This window comes from Oncorhynchus tshawytscha, linkage group LG08 (genome assembly GCF_018296145.1).
Source record: "Oncorhynchus tshawytscha isolate Ot180627B linkage group LG08, Otsh_v2.0, whole genome shotgun sequence".
Classification (NCBI taxonomy): Eukaryota; Metazoa; Chordata; class Actinopteri; order Salmoniformes; family Salmonidae; genus Oncorhynchus; species Oncorhynchus tshawytscha.
The window spans coordinates 66,033,313-66,052,876 of NC_056436.1; the positions used below are offsets into that span (position 1 = coordinate 66,033,313).

The following is a 19,564-nucleotide window of genomic DNA, read 5'->3' on the forward strand; positions in this document are numbered from 1 at the left end:
GCAAGTAGCTAAAAAAGCCAAGGCCAATAGCATGTTGTTAGAGCATGTCTTTAAAAGGCATGGCTCAAAGGCACAAATGATTCTACTGAATCTCAAAATGATATAGTCATTCTGAATTACCTACACATGCATCATCACAGACATTGGTCCATATGAACCTGAGACAACTTTCAACTGAACATTGGGAACAGTGAGGCATCGTCTACTTTGGGTACAGAGTGTAATTTAACAGTCTAGCAAGTTCAAGATTGAATTGTCAGTTCCTGAGGCCTATAATTCTGTGTCCTGACATCTGATACATAGATCAATAGAAACAAACGTGTAGACCTTTACTTCAGAACGTTTTAAACTATGTGTAAGTAATTAAGCAGGCTAATCATATTATGATTATTCTATTTGAGAATATATGAGGATGTGGTGGTCGTCGATCTTGTTCGTCGTCAGGCATCTGGCTGGCCCCCTATATGTCTAAACCCCTATTTGCATTGGGGAAACTATGCTATTGTATGACTGTGTGCTGCCATCATTAAAGTTATGTAATAGTGGTAGAGAGTCTAAAGTAACTTTACAGAACTTCACCCACATGATGTGCACACTCAAGGGGAAGTAAGTTGGTTTTCTAGTCAATGCACTGTATGTGTGAATGTATGGAGGGATACAACAAAGCAAGTTGAAATGTATATAATAACATGTTTACTATACATTGAAATATATACATATAATTGTAATAATTGGGATGTTGCTGTGAGGTGTGACCATTGTACAAAATAAAATGCATTTCAAAACGTGTCTCTGGTCTCTGCATCATGTCTAGAATCAAGACAGACAAACCCATGCACCAGGGAGGAGTCAAGACTTTCCTTTTTAGAATTCCCATTCCAGCATGATCACTTCCGTTATTTTTCAGAATGCTCATTCATTGGTCCGGTGCTTCACCGCTTGTCACTGCACTTGTTAATTTGCGTGCCCATCCTAAAGTCATGGATTAGGCCGTTGTCTGTTTGTTCAACAAAATCGGATCAAACACAGCGCAGTTACGACAGTGAGTGGACTTTATTGAGGCATAGCAGGTACATCGTCATCATAGGTGAGAAATCTCTATAATTTATAACTGCATCTTGTCACGTTTCTGTTTTTGTAATAACCAATATGATCAATACATGTTTTTTTATTGCGTCGGTGGTTGGGTTATAGCCTATGTGTAATTATATTTTAATAGCCTACAGCAATAGTAGCCTACCTTAATATCAATATAATGATATTTGTATTATAAGTAGGCCTATAATATTCATGGTTTATCAATTAAATATTTTTAAGGCGCATGTAGCCGATCGTATGAATTTAATTCCAGTATTCTGCCTGCCTTTCGCGTAATCTTTTAGAAATTGGGAGTTGACTCTTTATACTGACTCGGATCTTTTCGACTCGTTCAGTCAAATGAATAAATCTTTCGACTCATTTCGTTCATTTGAGTCAGTAGACCTCATACCCAGAGCACGCAGGACCCCCTATCGGCGAACGATGAACTAAAAACTCGAAAGAATCATGATTCTCACCATAGGGGGTTTATCGGAGCTGTCATATGTGACAGAAAATTTGAAAACTGTGCTTCAAACAATGTACATTTGTGACTGCTAGCCATATAAATACGATTATTTATTGATACATTTGAAACGAGGTCAAAGTTGCGGCGCAACCGGACTAGATTAAGAACGACTCTTGGCAGAATATAACGGTTTGACCGCCGCGGGGGAGATTAGCCAATGTCCTTCTTCTTGAAAGTTTATGGCAGACTACACCTACTGGGTAATGTAACAAAAAAATATTCCATGGAGGGGACGATACATCAAACAACCTTCCCACTCCTTCCGTCACAGTTCAAATCACATCCCTACACAGCCTCAGGTGCCTGGGAGGACGGAGCATGCATCGACAGAATTCCTTGTAATGCCTCTGCAGAAAAATCCACGAGTCCCCCCCCCCAAAATGCTCAGCCGCATTCACAATGCCTATTTTCTCCGTTGCGCTGTGCAGTTGATAAACAAAGTAATAAACGCTACAAAGTCCACCTTCTTAACATACTACATGTCAGGATCCGTATGTTGACGAGGGACATCATTTAGTGTCTTTACTCCTACTACCATTACTTCTTCACTTCTTTCTGCCACTCTTCTCACCGCGTCTGGACAGGACACATTCTGGTCAGCCATTATCCTTGCCGCATCTGTTTCCTTCACCCTGCCTAACAGGACACTTCAGAAATTCGGGTGCAATGTTCACAAACCGCAATTGCAGCATTTAGGCTCAGCAGGCATATAATACTCCTCCCGTCTACATACACTTGACACATGATCAAGTAATTTACGTTTGTGTATTGCAAGATTTTGCTCCAACAATTAACTCACTTGGTCAGGTGTGGTGCACACCTCTGGGCGGTATACTGTATTTTCCGATATACCAGTATTGATGCAGGGGCGTTTTAAGTTATTACTTTACATTCGATAACGGTATTTGCATGTTTGGTTTGTTAAATATGATACGATATGTGTAACGTCGATTTCGTTTACTTCACTTCTTGAGTCACTCTCTCCGCTCTCACTCTCCATGCCGCTTTCCACACAGACCCAGCCCCGCCCCTGTCACGCAGGGAGCGCATGTGATGTACCTCGTCCACTACTAGACACTTGCGTTCAATCTACATGGTCAATGCAACACATGTATCAATGTTGATGAACAACGATGCTGTTTTCACTTTGATTCTTAATATAAATTCACTAGTGTTCTATAATGACACTATTAATTTGTGTTTCTTACACCTGCAAACAGGTAATTAGCAAATTGGGCCTAAATCCTGTTAGCCGCTAATGGTAATCGCTAGTTAGTTGGCTGGTTTGGCTGGCTAACGTTAGCTAGCTAGCTAATAAATGTACTGAGTCGGAGCAAATGTAGTTAGCTATACAGCCTGATAATACCAGTGATGGTATATACCTAAATCAGCATGTTGTTTGTGTAACAGTATCTTCCAAATCAAAAGAGTAATATGCGAAGCATGAATACGTTCACTACATGAAGTAGCTAAGAGAAAATATTCAATGTATCCAAAGATTATAGGGTCCCATAGGAAACACTTAACACTGGTTCCTACCTTGTCACAATAACTCATCCCTTGTATTTTCATTCGTTGTCATGTCAAACAACACTTATGCAAAGTGCCCACTATATATTCTAACTATATAATTACAATAATCATAATCCACGATTCCATCAGTTAACGCAAGTGTTGTGCTCTAAATCTTAAATTAAATTTCAATTGCAACATTTGGTTAAAAATAAGGCCTAGATTGTTTATCCATATCGTCTATGTGGCAGAAATGGATGTAAATGTTGAAAATAATTTGAATTGTATAAAACAATCAGAATAGAGAAAGACCCCTAGACCTTCTAGCCTGAAGTCCAGCGCGCTGTTGACTGCCGCAAAAGCATGCTCGAGCGGCAGAGTCGATATCAGCGCTTATAAACCCAGGGTTGTTACAATATAACCTTTTTTTTTCTAAAAACATAAAATACTGTAATATGACATTTTGACCATATCGCCCAGTCCTACCTGACTAACTGAGCTAATGTATTTGTTCAGTGGTTGCCTAAATTCAACACACCTGCATGGTATTCCAGGTCAGTTAACTCAAAAAACATGAAGTGGCTATCGTTCGAGAACTGCAGCAGCCACACAAACGATTCGCTCTTGACTTCGAGTGTTGAGCAGAAGGCTGTGTGTGTTTTGGTTCTACAAAGCTGTGTCCAATAACATTCAATAATCAAATGATTCCATTTTTTCACAATGCAATAACTTGTCCGTTATTTTCCGTCTCTTTGATGCCTGTAACATGATTTTTCTGCTGTGCACATGATGGACTGTTGGTTGTCGTCAGTGAAAAGAGTCGTTCAAAAAGAACGAATCGTTTGCGAACTTCACATCAATATTGTATTTGTGCAAGTCACTGTCCAGCTGGCAAGTGCTGCTGCTGACGTTGTCAATTTCAGTTTAGGTTAAAGCTATGCTGTCTTGACTTTCACAATCGCATGTTTCTCATGTTCTGCAAATACTTTTGACCTCCTATTACTGCTTCCCCATTCTATTTCTGACCTTTTAAACAGCAGCCTGGTATGGTAGGCTATATACATACTTATTTTCCACCATAATTTGCAAATAAATTAATTAAAAATCCTATAATGTGATTTTCTGGAAATGTCTCCCCTCATTTTGTCTGTCATAGTTGTAGTGTACCTATGATGAAAATTACAGGCCTCTCTCATCTTTTTAAATGGGAGAACTTGCACAATTGGTGCTGACTAAATACTTTTTTGCCCCACTGTATGTCTTCTCCATGGTATCTCCACGATTCAGGAATTTAATCTCATAGAATTTTGGGAATGGGGTTAAAAGAATTGCATTTGTTACTGATCTGTTGGTAAGATTTGTGGTCGATGGAGAGTTTAGGCCACAAAGTACTGGGATAATTGTTATAGGAGTGCATGTTGTGCAAACAGCATTGGTCTGTTGCAACATGCAATAAGAAAACAAAGTCAATTGATTAATACTCTTGCATAAAAGCCTACAAATATACATTGAAACATTGCTTCACCTTCACCATCTGGTGTGGACACTAACATGGTTGTGTGACGAGTGTGACTTCCTGTCTTTCCATGACATGACTCTGATGTTGTGACCTTTTGTAACATAGGCTTCTGGTAACCTGACTCGGGTCTATTTGGGGTTCAGAACACCTCCCATGACAGTGTGCTCTTCCGAAAACAAACATAAAACCAAACGTTTATTAATTAGTGTGTATAACCTCAGTGATTCTCACATCACATTGTATTATTGTATGACATTATTCATAAAGCAATTTTTGTTGTTGTATCAGGACCCTATCCACAAAGTGTCTCAGAGTGCTGATCTAGGATCAGGTCCCCATCTGTCCATATCATTTGATTCTTTATGATCTTAAAGGCAATACTAATCATAGATCAGCACTCCTACTCTGAAGACGCCTTGTGGATACGGGCCCAGGCCTCTGGAACTCTGCCCCTTTATTAACTTATGTTGGGTTTTATGCTGACCTCTGCAGATTAGGAAGCCAGTCAAGATCTCCACATTCACCTTCACTCGCATAGATTCTGGTCCTCCATAGCACACTGCAGAATGGGATCCAGACAGGGTGATATACCAGGTAATACATGATGAACATCCTCCTTCATTGATCACGTGTGATACACATCATCAAAGATGAAAGCAAATAGAATTGATGACTATTAACATCACTTTGATTCCCAACACAATAAGATAGTCAATGTGATGGTGTGCTTCTTCATTTGACACACAAATGGTCCACTAGCGATCAAATAAATGAGGTAAGGTCATTAAATGCTGCTCTAATGTTTCTCTTGCCGTTGTCTCCAATTCCAGCACTGGAGTCTGGTGTATCGGGGGGATTCTTTGGGGGGTTTTCTTCCCCCATTGGTATGTCCAGACGAGCCTTTAGCTATGACGAGGCCCTGGACGCTCCCATGCACTCCCCTCCCCCTGACATGTGTGTCAACAACCCATGGAAGGACCCTCTCATCCCACAGAGGAAGTTCAAGAGGATTGTTGAGGTACAGAACCTAAATATCTCCTAGTTATCTATCCTGTTACTACATACAGTATAGAAGTTTATAAGTTGTGTAATAGTACTTGTTGTGTAACGGCAACTGTAACGCTCAATGTCCAACCTGACCGAGGTTATCACTGTAGAGTTTAATGAACCGTTGCTGGGAGAGTGACCACCCATAAAGCACCTAGTATTGTGTTCATATTAAACCCATTGGCCTGTTGTTATGTCAAGGAGGACGAGAGTGGCACTGGCAGTCAGTTTAACGTGGCAACAGCAGCAGCACCAGTCAAGCCCACTGTCCCCGTGGTCAAGGCCAAAGCCTCCTCTCTCATGAACACACTCATGATCAGTAAGTAAGAAAACAAACAAACTCACATTGTCAAATTTACAATGTATCTATACATCCAACATGCTAACACGGTGAGACACTTGACAACTTTACAATGTATCTACACATCCAACATCGTTACACAGTGAGACACTTGACAACTTTACAATGTGTCTAAACCTTTAACATCAAATCAAATCCAACTTTATTTGTCACATGCGCCGAATACAACAAGTGTAGAGCTTACCGTGAAATGCTTACTTACAAGCCCCTAACCAACAGTCCAGTTCAAGAAGAGTTAAGAAAATATTGACCAAATAAACTAAAGTAAAAAATTAAAAAATTACACAATAACATTAATGAGGCTATACTGTATACAGGGGGTACCGGTACTCAGTCAGTGTGCGAGGGTACAGGTTAGAGGTCATTTGTTCATGTAGGTAGGGGTGAAGTGACTGCATAGATAATAAACAGCGAGTGGCCATTTGATTAATTGTTCAGCAGTCTTATGGCTTGGGGGTAGAAGCTGCTAAGGAGCCTTTTGGTCCTAGACTTGGTGCTCCGGTACTGCTTGCCGTGCGGTAACATGTTAACATAGTGAGATACCTGTCAACTTTGCAAAGTAACTAGACATCCAACATGCTAACACAGTAAAATATCCCATATTGTAGAAATATCAGAATAGATGGTATACAGTTGAAGTCGGAAGTTTACATACACCTTAGCCAAAAACATTTAAACTCCGTTTTTCACAATTACTGACATTTAATCCTATTTAAAAAATTCCCTGTTTTAGGTCTTATCTAGGATCACCACTTTATTTTCAGATTGTGAAATGTCAGAATAATAGTAGAGAGAATGATTTATTTCAGCTTTATTTTCTTCCATCACATTCCCAGTGGGTCAGAAGTTTACATACACTCAATTAGTATTTGGTAGCTTTTCCTTTAAATTGTTTAACTTGGATAAAACGTTTCGGGGTAGCCTTCCACAAGCTTCCCACATTAAGTTGGGTGAATTTTGGCCCATTCCTCTTGACAGAGCTGGTGTAACTGAGTCAGGTTTGTAGGCCTCCTTGCTCGCGCACACTTTTTCAGTTCTGCCCACACATTTTCCATGGGATTGAGGTCAGGGCTTTGTGATGGCCACTCCAAACCCTTGACTTTGTTGTCCTTAAGCCATTTTGCCACAACTTTGGAAGTATGCTTGGGGTCATTGTCCATTTGGAAGACCCATTTGTGACCAAGCTTTAACTTTCTGACTGATGTCTTGAGCTGTTGCTTCAATATATCCACAGAATTGTCCATCCTCATGATGCCATCTATTTTGTGAAGTGCACCAGTCCCTCCTGCAGCAAAGCACCCCCACAACATGATGCTGCGACCCCCGTGCTTCACGGTTGGGATGGTGTTCTTTGGCTTGCAAGCCTCTCCCTTTTTCCTCCAAAAATAACAGTGGTCATTATGGCCAAACAGTTCTATTTTTGTTTCCTCAGACCAGAGGACATTTCTCCAAAAAATACGATATTTGTCCCCATCTGCATTTTCAAACCGTAGTCTGTCTTTTTAATGGCGGTTTTGGAGCAGTGGCTTCTTCCTTGCTGATCGTCCTTTCAGGTTATGTCAATATAGGACTCGTTTTACTGTGGATATAGATACTTTTGTACCTGTTTCCTCCAGCATCTTCACAAGGTCTTTTGCTGTTGTTCTTGGATTGATTTGCACTTTTTCCACCAAAGTACGTTCATCTCTAGGAGAGAACGTGTCTCCTTCCTGAGCGGTATGACGGCTGCTTGTTCCCATGGTGTTTATACTTGCGTACTATTGTTTGTACAGATGACCGTGGTACCTTCAGGCACTTGAAAATTGCTCCCAAGGATGAACCAGACTTGTGGAGGTCTACAATTAATTTTGGCTGATTTATTTTGATTTTCCCATGATGTCAAGCAAAGAGACACTGAGTTTGAAGGTAGTCCTTGAAATATATCCACAGCTACACCTCCAATTGACTCAAATTATGATGATGTCAATTAGCCTATCAGAGGCTTCTAAAGCCATGACATCATTTTCTGGAGTTTTCCATACTGTTTAAAGGCACAGTCAACTTAGTGTATGTAAACTTCTGACCCACTGGAATTGTGATACAGTGAATTATAAGTAAAATAATCTGTCTGTAAACAATTGTTGGAAAAAATTACTTGTGTCATGCACAAGGTAGATGTCCTAACCGACTTGCCAAAACTATAGTTTGTTGACAAGAAATGTGTGGAGAAGTTGAAAAATTTGTTTTAATGACTCCAACCTAAGTGTATGTAAACTTCCAACTTCAAATGTATATATTGCACTGTATAGATCAGTGATGGGCAACTTGCGAATAGTTTAATATAATAGAATACCCAAGGTCTCTCAATTAGAAAACACACAGTCACTCAATTAGCCCATGTCAGCTACATTTTTTGAGATTGGTAAGTTAGTATATTGGCCAGCTATTTAAACTTGTAGTAAGCATGGTCCAATGACTGACCGTAGCCGGGCCCATTGATCATCAATTTTCATATTAAACACTTCAAACATTTGCCTCCACCCTGTTGCAAAATGGGTAGAATTTTTTTTCTGTAAAACTGAACATTCTTCTCTCCACCCCATGGCAAAATTCTTAGAATTGTATGAAATTAGTTCAGTTTTTGGGAGTTCAGTTTTTGTTGTTGTCCCCACCCCCATCAAAGTTGCCCATCCCTGCTCTAGATGATAGGAATGACATAGAAAGATATATGGGATAGGATGGATGACATAATATCATTGCATTCAACATTGCTGCGCTGGACTAGTACACCACACTAGACTTGTATGTCCTACTGCTGACTGTGCTGACTGTGGTTCTTCAGAGCAGACCCAGGAGAGCCTCCAGAGGTTTGAGCTCCAGGCAGGGCTAACAGAAGCTGGCTACACCCCCCACAAGGGCCTCTCTGCAGAGGACACACGATTCCACCGCCTGGCTGAGGGGCAGATGCCTGTGAGTATGACAGGGACTGGAGGATTGACTGTTGGCACTGATACAAGAACAGCTTACCCTTGGAAAAAGCATATCCCTGTCCACTGGAGGGGTGGGTGTTGGGGGGTGTAATGCTAAACCCCTCATCAATGCATAAGTTAATATTAGTTCAGACTCATGCTATCTGACATACCATTTTGTATTCACTGATGACATCTGCATTTAAAGTTTAGCTAAAGGTGGTCTACGATATGCAAGTCAGGTACTAAGGCAAGAACATTATCAGAAGTTCTGTAAATGTATTTGAGAATTTGATCATAGCTGTTCTGCTATTGTTACTGTATGTTTTAATGCAGAACCAAGAAATGCTTGTGCGCGATTGAGAAAAACTGTAATGTTTGTAAATAGTTGGTGTAATTCCAGTCCTTTGATCAGTGCAGACTCATGCTATCTGAGTCATGCTACCTGACATACCATAGGTGGATGGGAGCAGGACATAGTGTTATATAAGAGCAATCAATCTTGAAGAACTAGAAACATGCTGTCTTCCTCTAGAGTGTGCTTGGATCTTTTTTGCTTTTTTTAAAGACCAGTATAATATAAATCTTGAATGTAACCCTCATGTGTGTGTCTGCTTGCCTGTGCAGTTGTTGTCTCTGTGGTGCATGATTAGGCTTGGGCCAGGGGTCAATGAGACTGTCCAAAGGTGTTGCATACAAGTGTCAACATTTTGGATTCCATAGACCCATTTCCAGGCTGCATCATCAAAGGGGCTTGTTTATGTTGAAGTGAATTCGACAACATCCAATTTCAGATAAAGATGGTTATCGTCAACTACAACATTGCAGATGTCATCATGGAATTGATTACCTAGCAAACTAGCAAGCCAGCGAGGCAAGGTAAAATATCCCAAACAGCGCCAGATAAAGCCAGAACAATAATATACTTGTTGAACATAGCTATAGCCACCAGTCTGGTTTATTTTCATAGTCATCGCTTACACGCTATTCACTTTGATGCGAGGATGGGTGTGCAAAGCTCGAATGTGTCGTTTGCTTGTAAAGAAAAGATGTCTCTATAGAGCCAACCGATCGCATGCTATTCTTGAATATGCACATATAATATGTTACATATAAGCTTAGCTATGCATATATACAGTACATACTGAACTTGTACATGTGTACATAAATAGAATACACTGCTTTAGAACATGACCTACCGCTTGCATGTAAATATCTGACTGGATAGAATCTCCAACAGTGGCCAAGGGTATATTGTCATGACTACAAAGTGTCCCGATATCTTTTCCAACTGTCCATTATATGGTTTTAATGCCAATTCTAGAATGCCCTTTAAGCCAATTAGAAACAAGTATTCAACAATGCTGTGGTATAATTAAGAAATAAGGCCTGAGGGGATATGGTTTGAGGCCAATATACTGTACTATGACTAAGGGCTGTTCTAATGCACAACGCCGTAGTATATTGGTCATATACCACACATGCCTGAGGTGCCATATTGTTATTATAAATCGGTTACCAATGTAATTAGAACAGTAAACAAGTAGTTTTGCGTCATACCTGTGGTATATTTAAGCAATAAGGCACAAGGCGGTGTGGTATATCGCCAATATACCACGGCTAAGGGCTGTTATGCATGACACAACACGGTGTGCCTGGATACCGCCCTTAGCCATGTATATTGGCCATATACCACAAACCCCCGAGGTGCCGTATTGCTATTATAAACTGGTTACCAACGTAATTAGAACAGTACAAATAAATGTTGTCCTTCCCTGTCAGCCAATCAGCATCCAGGAACCAAACTACCCAGTTTATATTGACATGTAAAGTCATCCAATCAATCTGAATACAAAAACATTAAAATACATTTTTCTAAAGTAGCAAGTAGAATTATAACCAACCCTGTTACATATATGAATTCCATCAATATCCACTCATGTTACACAGTCATTTTAGTACTATAATCATTATCTATATTCAGTTATTTTATAGGTAAATGGTATCCACATATATGGTGGACTAATTTTCATCAACACATATAATGGCTCGACAATAGTTTATATACATTGTCACCCACAATAAAGCAGGGCAATTTCCTTGTGTGATGTATTTCTTTTTAGACCATCTGATTTGTTGCCAGGTTCTCGATTCGATTTCGATGGTCGATGTTCTCGATTCGAGTTCTATGTTCTTTTGACACTTGTAGTAAACCATAGTTAATGCCGTATGTTCCACTGAGGTATAATAAGAATCAGTCTGTTCTAGAATGTATTTCTCTGTGCTTTGCATGTTGCCAGGCAACACACTTAAAATGACACGATCGCCCATATTTTCCTGAAACAGCCAATCAGAAAGCCTGTAACAAATGGGATTTTTTTTCCCCCGGTTTGTAGCTAATTTAGCTAGCTACACATCATTGTACCTCCGTCTCCGTGCTTTATTTGTCAATTAAACTTGAATACAAAATACGAATAATGGATAAAATGACAGAGTGGATCGTACTGGAAAGTCAAAGGAATCTTCTCATGAAAAGGTATTTCATTAGATTTATTGTTTCATTTTTCCTTGACAATATCCTGTATGTCGAGGCCTAACGTTCGCTAAATTAACCTAACAGTAAAATAAACGGAGGCCTACCGTACGTTAGCAACAAATAAAGCTGAAACGAAGATAATTTAACATACAGTATATACACAATGACTAGTCATATAGCTGATTGGGTAATACTTATTAACTTCTGGGTAACGTTATACCGCTAACAGAAACGGGGACACTTTGTGCTAGCGAACTAACGTTAGCTAACAACTACTGTAGCTTGCTGGCTGACGTTGTTTGGTGAGGTCCGGGTTAAACAAACAGTTGATCAGGCTAGAGCCAGTTTTTGCCAGTCTGGCCCAAGCGTGTGTTGACGAACCTTCGACTCCGTAGCACATCGATACAATATATATACGACGTTGTTCGTTTCAACAGCGCATACAACCACATTTTCTCCTAATAGTTGAGTGATTTATTGCCACTTGTAACAAGTAACGTTAAAATAAATAGTTACTTTTGCTGCACATTTATGTGTACCCTGAGTATACAAAACATTATGAACAACTTTTTCCTAATATTGAGTTTATAAGAACAGCCTGAATTCGTCGGGGCATGGACTCTACAAGGTGTATAAAGCGTTTCACAGTGATGTCAGCCCATGTTGACTACAATGCTTCCCACAGTTTTGGGTGGTGGACCATTCTTGATACACACGGGAACCTGTTTTTTGAAGTGGATTTAACAGGTGACATCAATAAGGGATCATTGGATTCACCTGGTTAGTCTGTTATGGAGTGTTCTTAATGTTTTGTATACTCAGCGTAGATAGTACATTTATCTTTTCAGTATATCTCAAACTGTTTCTCCGCATTGGTTTTTAGTTAAAGTTTTTAAGTTAAAGCTGTGTTTTGACATTTGGCTATTTATCAAAATGTCTTGTCAACAGGAAGCAGTGACAGCATAATTTTCAACTTAAGTTTTAGGGTTATAAATGGATCTTTCCAATGGTATTGTACTTAATCATGTAAAAACTGTGGAATGAGTCTGAAATTGTGCTGCAATTGATTTATTTTGATGATATACCAGAAATCACAATCGGGAGTGCCCTTCCTACTAAAAGGGTGTGCTCTATCAATGTCACATGGTCAGAGATTTACCCCCCTCCTGGGTCTTTGACAGGTACATGGGTGTGACATAAACATGTGGTCCCTGACCAACCGGCTGGAGCCGTGGTCGACACCAGATTTGTATTCAACAGGCAGGGTTCCAAAAGGTTATGTTTCGGTCAGGTGCTGAAACCCTAGAGGAAACCCTTAGATAGAATGTTAGGAGCAGAGCAAACCAAGAGGGGACAGACAGTGCATCAGCCACATTGGAATGATGAGCAGTACAGTGAGCAGAACTTAAGAGCAAGGATTGCAACCTGGAGAACAGACGGAGATAGTAAACACAGAGGTACGGGATATTCCCATCCCAATATTCCTCAACAGAATGGAGGATGAACATTGAGAATATTGTTCCAGAGATGGTAGTAACCAAAATCCACAGACTCAAAATGGTAAGATTGGAGCTTTTTCACTAGCCTATAGTATAGGACTATGGACTATTAGCTGGGAAACTCTCTCTAGATTGCCCAATCTTCGGTGAATATTGCTACTAGAGGTCGACCGATTATGATTTTTCAACGCCAATACCGATTATTGGCGGCCCATAAAAGCAGATACCGATTAATCGGCCGATTTTTATTTGTTATAATGACAGTTACAACAATACTGAATTATCACTTATTTTAACTTAATATAATACATCAATAAAATCAATTTAGCCTCAACTAAATAATAAAACATGTTCAATTTGGTTTAAATAATGCAAAAACAAAGTGTTGGAGAAGAAAGTAAAAGTGCAATATGTGCTATGTAAGGAGGCTAATGTTTCAGTTCCTTGCTCAGAACATGAGAACATATGAAAGCTAGTGGTTCCTTTTTAACATGAGTCTTCAATATTCACAGGTAAGAAGTTTTAGGTTGTAGTTATTATAGGAATTATAGGACTATTTCCCTCTATACCATTTATATTTCATTAACCTTTGACTATTAGATGTTCTTATAGCCACTTTAGTATTGCCAGTGTAACAGTATAGCTTTCCTCGCTCCTCCCTGGGCTGTTTACGCGCCTGCTTATGCCTAACACCTCTGTCAGATACTTAGATACTTGTATGCTTGTATGCTCAGTCAGATTATATGCAACGCAGGACATGCTAGATAATATCATCAACCATGTGTAGTTAACTAGTGATTATGAGTGATTGTTTTTTTATAAGATAAGTTTAATGCTAGCTAGCAACTTACCTTGGCTTACTGCATTCGCGTAACAGGCAGTCTCCTTGTGGAGTGCAACGAGAGAGAAGCAGGTCGTTATTGCGTTGGACTAGTTAACCGTAAGGTTGCAAGATTGGATCCCCCAAGCTGTCGTGGTGAAAATCTGTCTTTCTGCCCCTGGTCGAGGCAGTTAACCCACCGTTTCTAGGCCGTCATTGAAAATAAGAATGTGTTCTTACCTTTATTTAACTAGGCAAGTCAGTTATCAAAAAAAAAAAAATCAAATCGGCGCCCAAAAATACCGATTTCCGATTGTTATGAAAACTTGAAATCGGCCCTAATTAATCGGCCATTCTGATTAATCGGTCGACCTCTAATTGCTACCTACCTGGGGAACCATATTGGCAGGGTTATCCTGCTATGGATAATATGGGTAATAGGGATGTTTGGTGACAGGTCTTGAGGGTGGTGTGGTTTCTTTCTGGGTGGGAGCAGGACATGTGGTTTGCCTGTCTTGTTTGGCCTAGGAAGAACACTCCCTGGCTTGATGCGTTTAAGTTATACACATAATAAAAATACTTGATATGCAGTGAGCTTCTAATTTTGGACTGATGGGAATGGGATCCCTGCATAGAGAGGGGTATTAGAAGGCCATTTGTCTTTGTGCGTGCCGGTCCAGTGGACTTTGTAGCCTGTTGGCCCACCAGAGAATCTTCAATCCTTCTGTTCAGTGCCCCCTGAGTGGCTATCTCTCCCGTTGACTGAGGTTAAGGGCGGTCAACGGTTTCCAATAACCCTTAGTTTGACACAGAAACAAAGGGGGGGGGGGGCAGGCAAACTGGGCTTTGGTTTGTGTGTTTGTGGCCAGCCATCATTTGACTCGCCTCAATGTCACAATCTTGCTGTGTCTTCTTGCCATGTGTGTTGTCTTCAAATGTCTTGCAAAACACACACCTCTCTCTCCCTCATGGGCTGCAGACAGGGAGCTACTGAACAACATCTCTAAGCTGCATCTTTCTTCCTCTTTGTCTCTGCAGAAGCTGAGAATGCCAAGTGGGGACTTCAAGGAGGACAGGCTTTCGACATCCGCTCAATCCACCCCTTGTGGCACCCCTTCCGGGACCCCCTCCGTTACCCCCAGCGTCAGTCCCCACGGATCACCGATACTCAACCGCAGGTATGTAGTAGAATAGAACTTCTCCACTGATACTCAACCGAAGGTATGTAGTAGAATAGAACTTCTCCACTGATACTCAACCCCAGATATGTAGTAGAATAGAACTTCTCCAATGACACTCAACCCCAGGTATGTAGTAGAATAGAACTTCTCCACTGATACTCAACCCCAGGTATGTAGTAGAATAGAACTTCTCCAATGATACTCAACCCCAGGTATGTAGTAGAATAGAACTTCTCCAATGATACTCAACCCCAGGTATGTAGTAGAATAGAACTTCTCCACTGACACTCAACCCCAGGTATGTAGTAGAATAGAACTTCTCCACTGATACTCAACCCCAGGTATGTAGTAGAATAGAACTTCTCCAATGATACTCAACCCCAGGTATGTAGTAGAATAGAACTTCTCCACTGATACTCAACCCCAGATATGTAGTAGAATAGAACTTCTCCACTGATACTCAACCCCAGATATGTAGTAGAATAGAACTTCTCCACTGATACTCAACCCCAGGTATGTAGTAGAATAGAACTTCTCCACTGACACTCAACCCCAGGTATGGAGTAGAATAGAACTTCTCCACTGATACTCAACCCCAGGTATGTAGTAGATTAGAACTTCTCCACTGACACTCAACCCCAGGTATGTAGTAGAATAGAACTTCTCCACTGACACTCAACCGAAGGTATGTAGTAGAATAGAACTTCTCCACTGATACTCAACCCCAGATATGTAGTAGAATAGAACTTCTCCAATGATACTCAACCCCAGGTATGTAGTAGAATAGAACTTCTCCACTGACACTCAACCCCAGGTATGTAGTAGAATAGAACTTCTCCACTGATACTCAACTCCAGGTATGTAGTAGAATAGAACTTCTCCAATGATACTCAACCCCAGGTATGTAGTAGAATAGAACTTCTCCACTGATACTCAACCCCAGATATGTAGTAGAATAGAACTTCTCCACTGATACTCAACCCCAGATATGTAGTAGAATAGAACTTCTCCACTGATACTCAACCCCAGGTATGTAGTAGAATAGAACTTCTCCAATGATACTCAACCCCAGGTATGGAGTAGAATAGAACTTCTCCACTGACACTCAACCCCAGGTATGGAGTAGAATAGAACTTCTCCACTGATACTCAACCCCGGGTATGTAGTAGATTAGAACTTCTCCACTGACACTCAACCCCAGGTATGTAGTAGAATAGAACTTCTCTACTGATACTCAACCCCAGGTATGTAGTAGAATAGAACTTCTCCACTGATACTCAACCCCAGGTATGTAGTAGATTAGAACTTCTCCACTGACACTCAACCCCATGTATGTAGTAGATTAGAACTTCTCCACTGATACTCAACCCCAGGTATGTAGTAGATTAGAACTTCTCCACTGACACTCAACCCCAGGTATGTAGTAGATTAGAACTTCTCCACTGACACTCAACCCCAGGTATGTAGTAGATTAGAACTTCTCCACTGACACTCAACCCCAGGTATGTAGTAGAATAGAACTTCTCCACTGATACTCAACCCCAGGTATGTAGTAGATTAGAACTTCTCCACTGACACTCAACCCCAGGTATGTAGTAGAATAGAACTTCTCCACTTTTCTCAGAATAAGCAATAGATGCAAAGATTAATTTCAGATGGCACTTTTGTGTACAACTGTTCCATGTCTCAAATATTGTTAATGTGTGTGGGGGCACAGGAGCTGGTTCAACAGCCTGAGTCCAGCACCGTTTCTCACCACACCGGAGCTCGGCAGTCCTAACTTCAGCCCAGAAATGGGAGGCAATGAGGGGGGAGGAGCAGGAGGGGAGAGGTGGAGCTTCTTTGGAACTTCTCGCCCAGTAGTACAGAAGTCCTCTACTGACCCTGGTTCAGAAACCAACACAGGTGAGAAATCAGTCCCTCAGGAGTCTCTATTATTATGACTGTTGGCTGAGCTGTCATTGTGGACTTTATGTTCCCGAGAGAGAATGCTTTTAAGAATGACTTGGAATGTAATGGATGTTGCTGTTTTTGCTATATTGATTATATACCTTTTTGTTAGTTGAGTAACGTCCTTGTCTCCTCTGCTGTCCCTCAGGCTTCACTCTACAGTCGTACTTTGGCGTGCCAAAGTCCAACACCATGGAAGGCATTAAGACCCAGGTCAACCTCATGGTGGATGACCCTGCCAAGTTCAACCCCCCGAAGATCGAGATCAGCGGCATCGAGGGTAAGAGACCCCCCCAGACTCGCCCACACAAACTCAAACCCCGGGACATGAACGTCCTGACGCCGTCAGGATTCTGATACCCCCAGGAACCCCTTCTCCTGAATTCTACCGACCCTCCTTGGTCCAATTTAAAGCACCAAATGGAGTATTTCCAACCACCTCGCCTCAAGAGGGTCACTTCTTCAGTTTCTGGGTGCTTTGGCATATGGTGCCCGGTTGCCATTGTCGTCTGCGATGTCATGAGATTGAAATGGTGGTTTTGATGTCTCATGAGTCATTGAACCAGTATCTGTGCTTGAGGAACCAGTATCTGTGCTTGAGGAACCAGTATCTGTGCTTGAGGAACCGTAATGTCTCATGAGTCACTAAACCAGTACCTGTGCTTGAGGAAACCGTGAATATGACGAGATCTTCTCTGACGCTCAGGGTCCTTCAAGTCAAAGTCCCATTAACCAGCTCTTCAAATGTTATGTCAAAATACAATTCGGTACTCACCACAATATGGCGTTTCGCAGAGCAACTATCGTCGTTACGCATGGCATTTACCTCCTAAAAAATGTATTTTGCGATACTGTACTGCTGCTGGATCAGCTGACCTGTGCGTGGCAGTAATGAGTCATTGGATTTGGCGCATGCGCATTTGGTCAAAAAATTTTTTTTTAACCTTTTTTGAATGTACATACTGTGTGTAACGGCAGTATGAAGATAGTTGCTCTGCGAAACGCCATATTGTGGTGAGTACCGAATGTATTTTGACAACATTTGAAGAGACGGTTAATGGGACTTTGACTTGAAGGATCCCGGGCGTCAGAGGAGATCTTGTCATATGGTCTCCTTAAGCCCAGGTACTGGTTCAATCAGTCCCCTGCTCTGACTGACAAAAACCGCCATGGTTCATTATATTGAACTCCCTCTCGCTAAAAGCACTGTACAGCCCCCAGCCAATGCAATTTCACTCAACTAGACTCCACCTCTGACAGTCTTATGTTTTTGTAGTTTGATAGTTTTGTATAGTTATTTTGGGGGGTGGGGCAGTGATGTGGTCTTACTGATGTTGTGCCTAAGCTTGCTTCTGACATCTGCCATATCAGTTGACTTTTTATTTGACAGTCTTAGTACTATTACTTAAGTTCGTTATTGGATGAGAGTGTAGCTACTGCTAACCTGGAATTTAAAAATAATAATAATATAAAATCCAGATATTATGGTATTGGTATTAAATGGTGTGTTATGATATTTCCATATACAAGTCTGTAATGCTTTAAGAATATATTGCTATGAAGGCCTATGCATTGAAGTAGTCATTTGAAATGTGTTTTTATATGAACTATTATTTTAGAATCAATGCTGTTTTTGCAAGATGTTTATGAATTCCAATAGTTTGTTGCACAAGGGATAGATTTTCCCACTGAATTCAGCTGTAAATAAACTCAACACAAATTAAATTACTCCCAATGTTTCTGGTCTGAATGTTATTACTCTTAAAGGTGAACTCTGAAGGGCTGGGAGACCCCTCCCCACCATATAAAAGGACAGGGCAGGGCTTTGTTTATGAAACAGCTTCAGTCGATTTAAAGATGGACATTTTGGGGAGAATGGGGTTGCTAAACTAGTGTATTTTATGTTGCATGATTGTCTAACATCCCACAGTCTTAAAATCCTCCATTAGGGTCCGCTGTTAGGTTAAATATTTAAGTTGTGAAACTTTTGCTGATTTGACAGTTGCATCTCATGGACGCTAGATGGCACAAGGCTACAGTGATGAATTACAACTGAGTCTTTCTGGATAAGTGTCTTAAGAGCTTTTCACACCTGGATTGTGGCACATTTGCTCACTTTATTTTCTAAATTCTTCAAGCTCTGTGAAATTGGTTTTTAATCATAGCTAGACAACCATTTTCAGATCTTGCCATAGATTTAAGCCAAACCTGTAACTTGGCCACGCAGAACGTTCACTGACTTCTTGGTTAGCAACTCCAGTAAAGATTTGGCCTTGTGTTTGGAAAGCAGACAACCAGGTTTTCCTCTAGTTGGCTCCATTTAGTTTTTTTTTTATCCTGAAAAGCTCCCCAGTGCTTAATGATTAAAAGCATACCCATAACATGATGCAGGCCACCACTATGCTTGAAAATATATTTTATTTATTTTTTATTTCACCTTTATTTAACCAGGTAGGCTAGTTGAGAACAAGTTCTCATTTGCAACTGCGACCTGGCCAAGATAAAGCATAGCAGTGTGAACAGACAACAGAGTTACACATGGAGTAAACAATTAACAAGTCAATAACACAGTAGAGAAAAAAAAA

General features: G+C 40.7%; 1 protein-coding gene across 1 annotated transcript; it reads left to right on the plus strand.

Moving 5' to 3' along the window:
- The first annotated feature begins 940 nt into the window (after window positions 1–940).
- On the plus strand, window positions 941–18,707 carry LOC112257038 (putative monooxygenase p33MONOX). Its single transcript, XM_042325851.1, has 8 exons — window positions 941–1,087; window positions 5,130–5,231; window positions 5,468–5,655; window positions 5,886–6,003; window positions 8,867–8,994; window positions 14,887–15,026; window positions 16,747–16,934; window positions 17,128–18,707. Exons 2-8 carry the CDS (start codon window positions 5,204–5,206, stop codon window positions 17,334–17,336), a joined length of 999 nt encoding a protein of 332 aa, XP_042181785.1. The 5' UTR covers window positions 941–1,087; window positions 5,130–5,203; the 3' UTR covers window positions 17,337–18,707.
- Window positions 18,708–19,564: the final 857 nt, after the last annotated feature.

Coding starts and splice junctions, on each gene's coding strand:
- LOC112257038 (XM_042325851.1), top strand. CDS start 5,204: ATGGGATCCAGACAGGGTGATATACCAG. Junction 6,004..8,866: donor CATGAACACACTCATGATCA/GTAAGTAAGAAA, acceptor GTGGTTCTTCAG/AGCAGACCCAGGAGAGCCTC. Junction 16,935..17,127: donor TGGTTCAGAAACCAACACAG/GTGAGAAATCAG, acceptor GCTGTCCCTCAG/GCTTCACTCTACAGTCGTAC.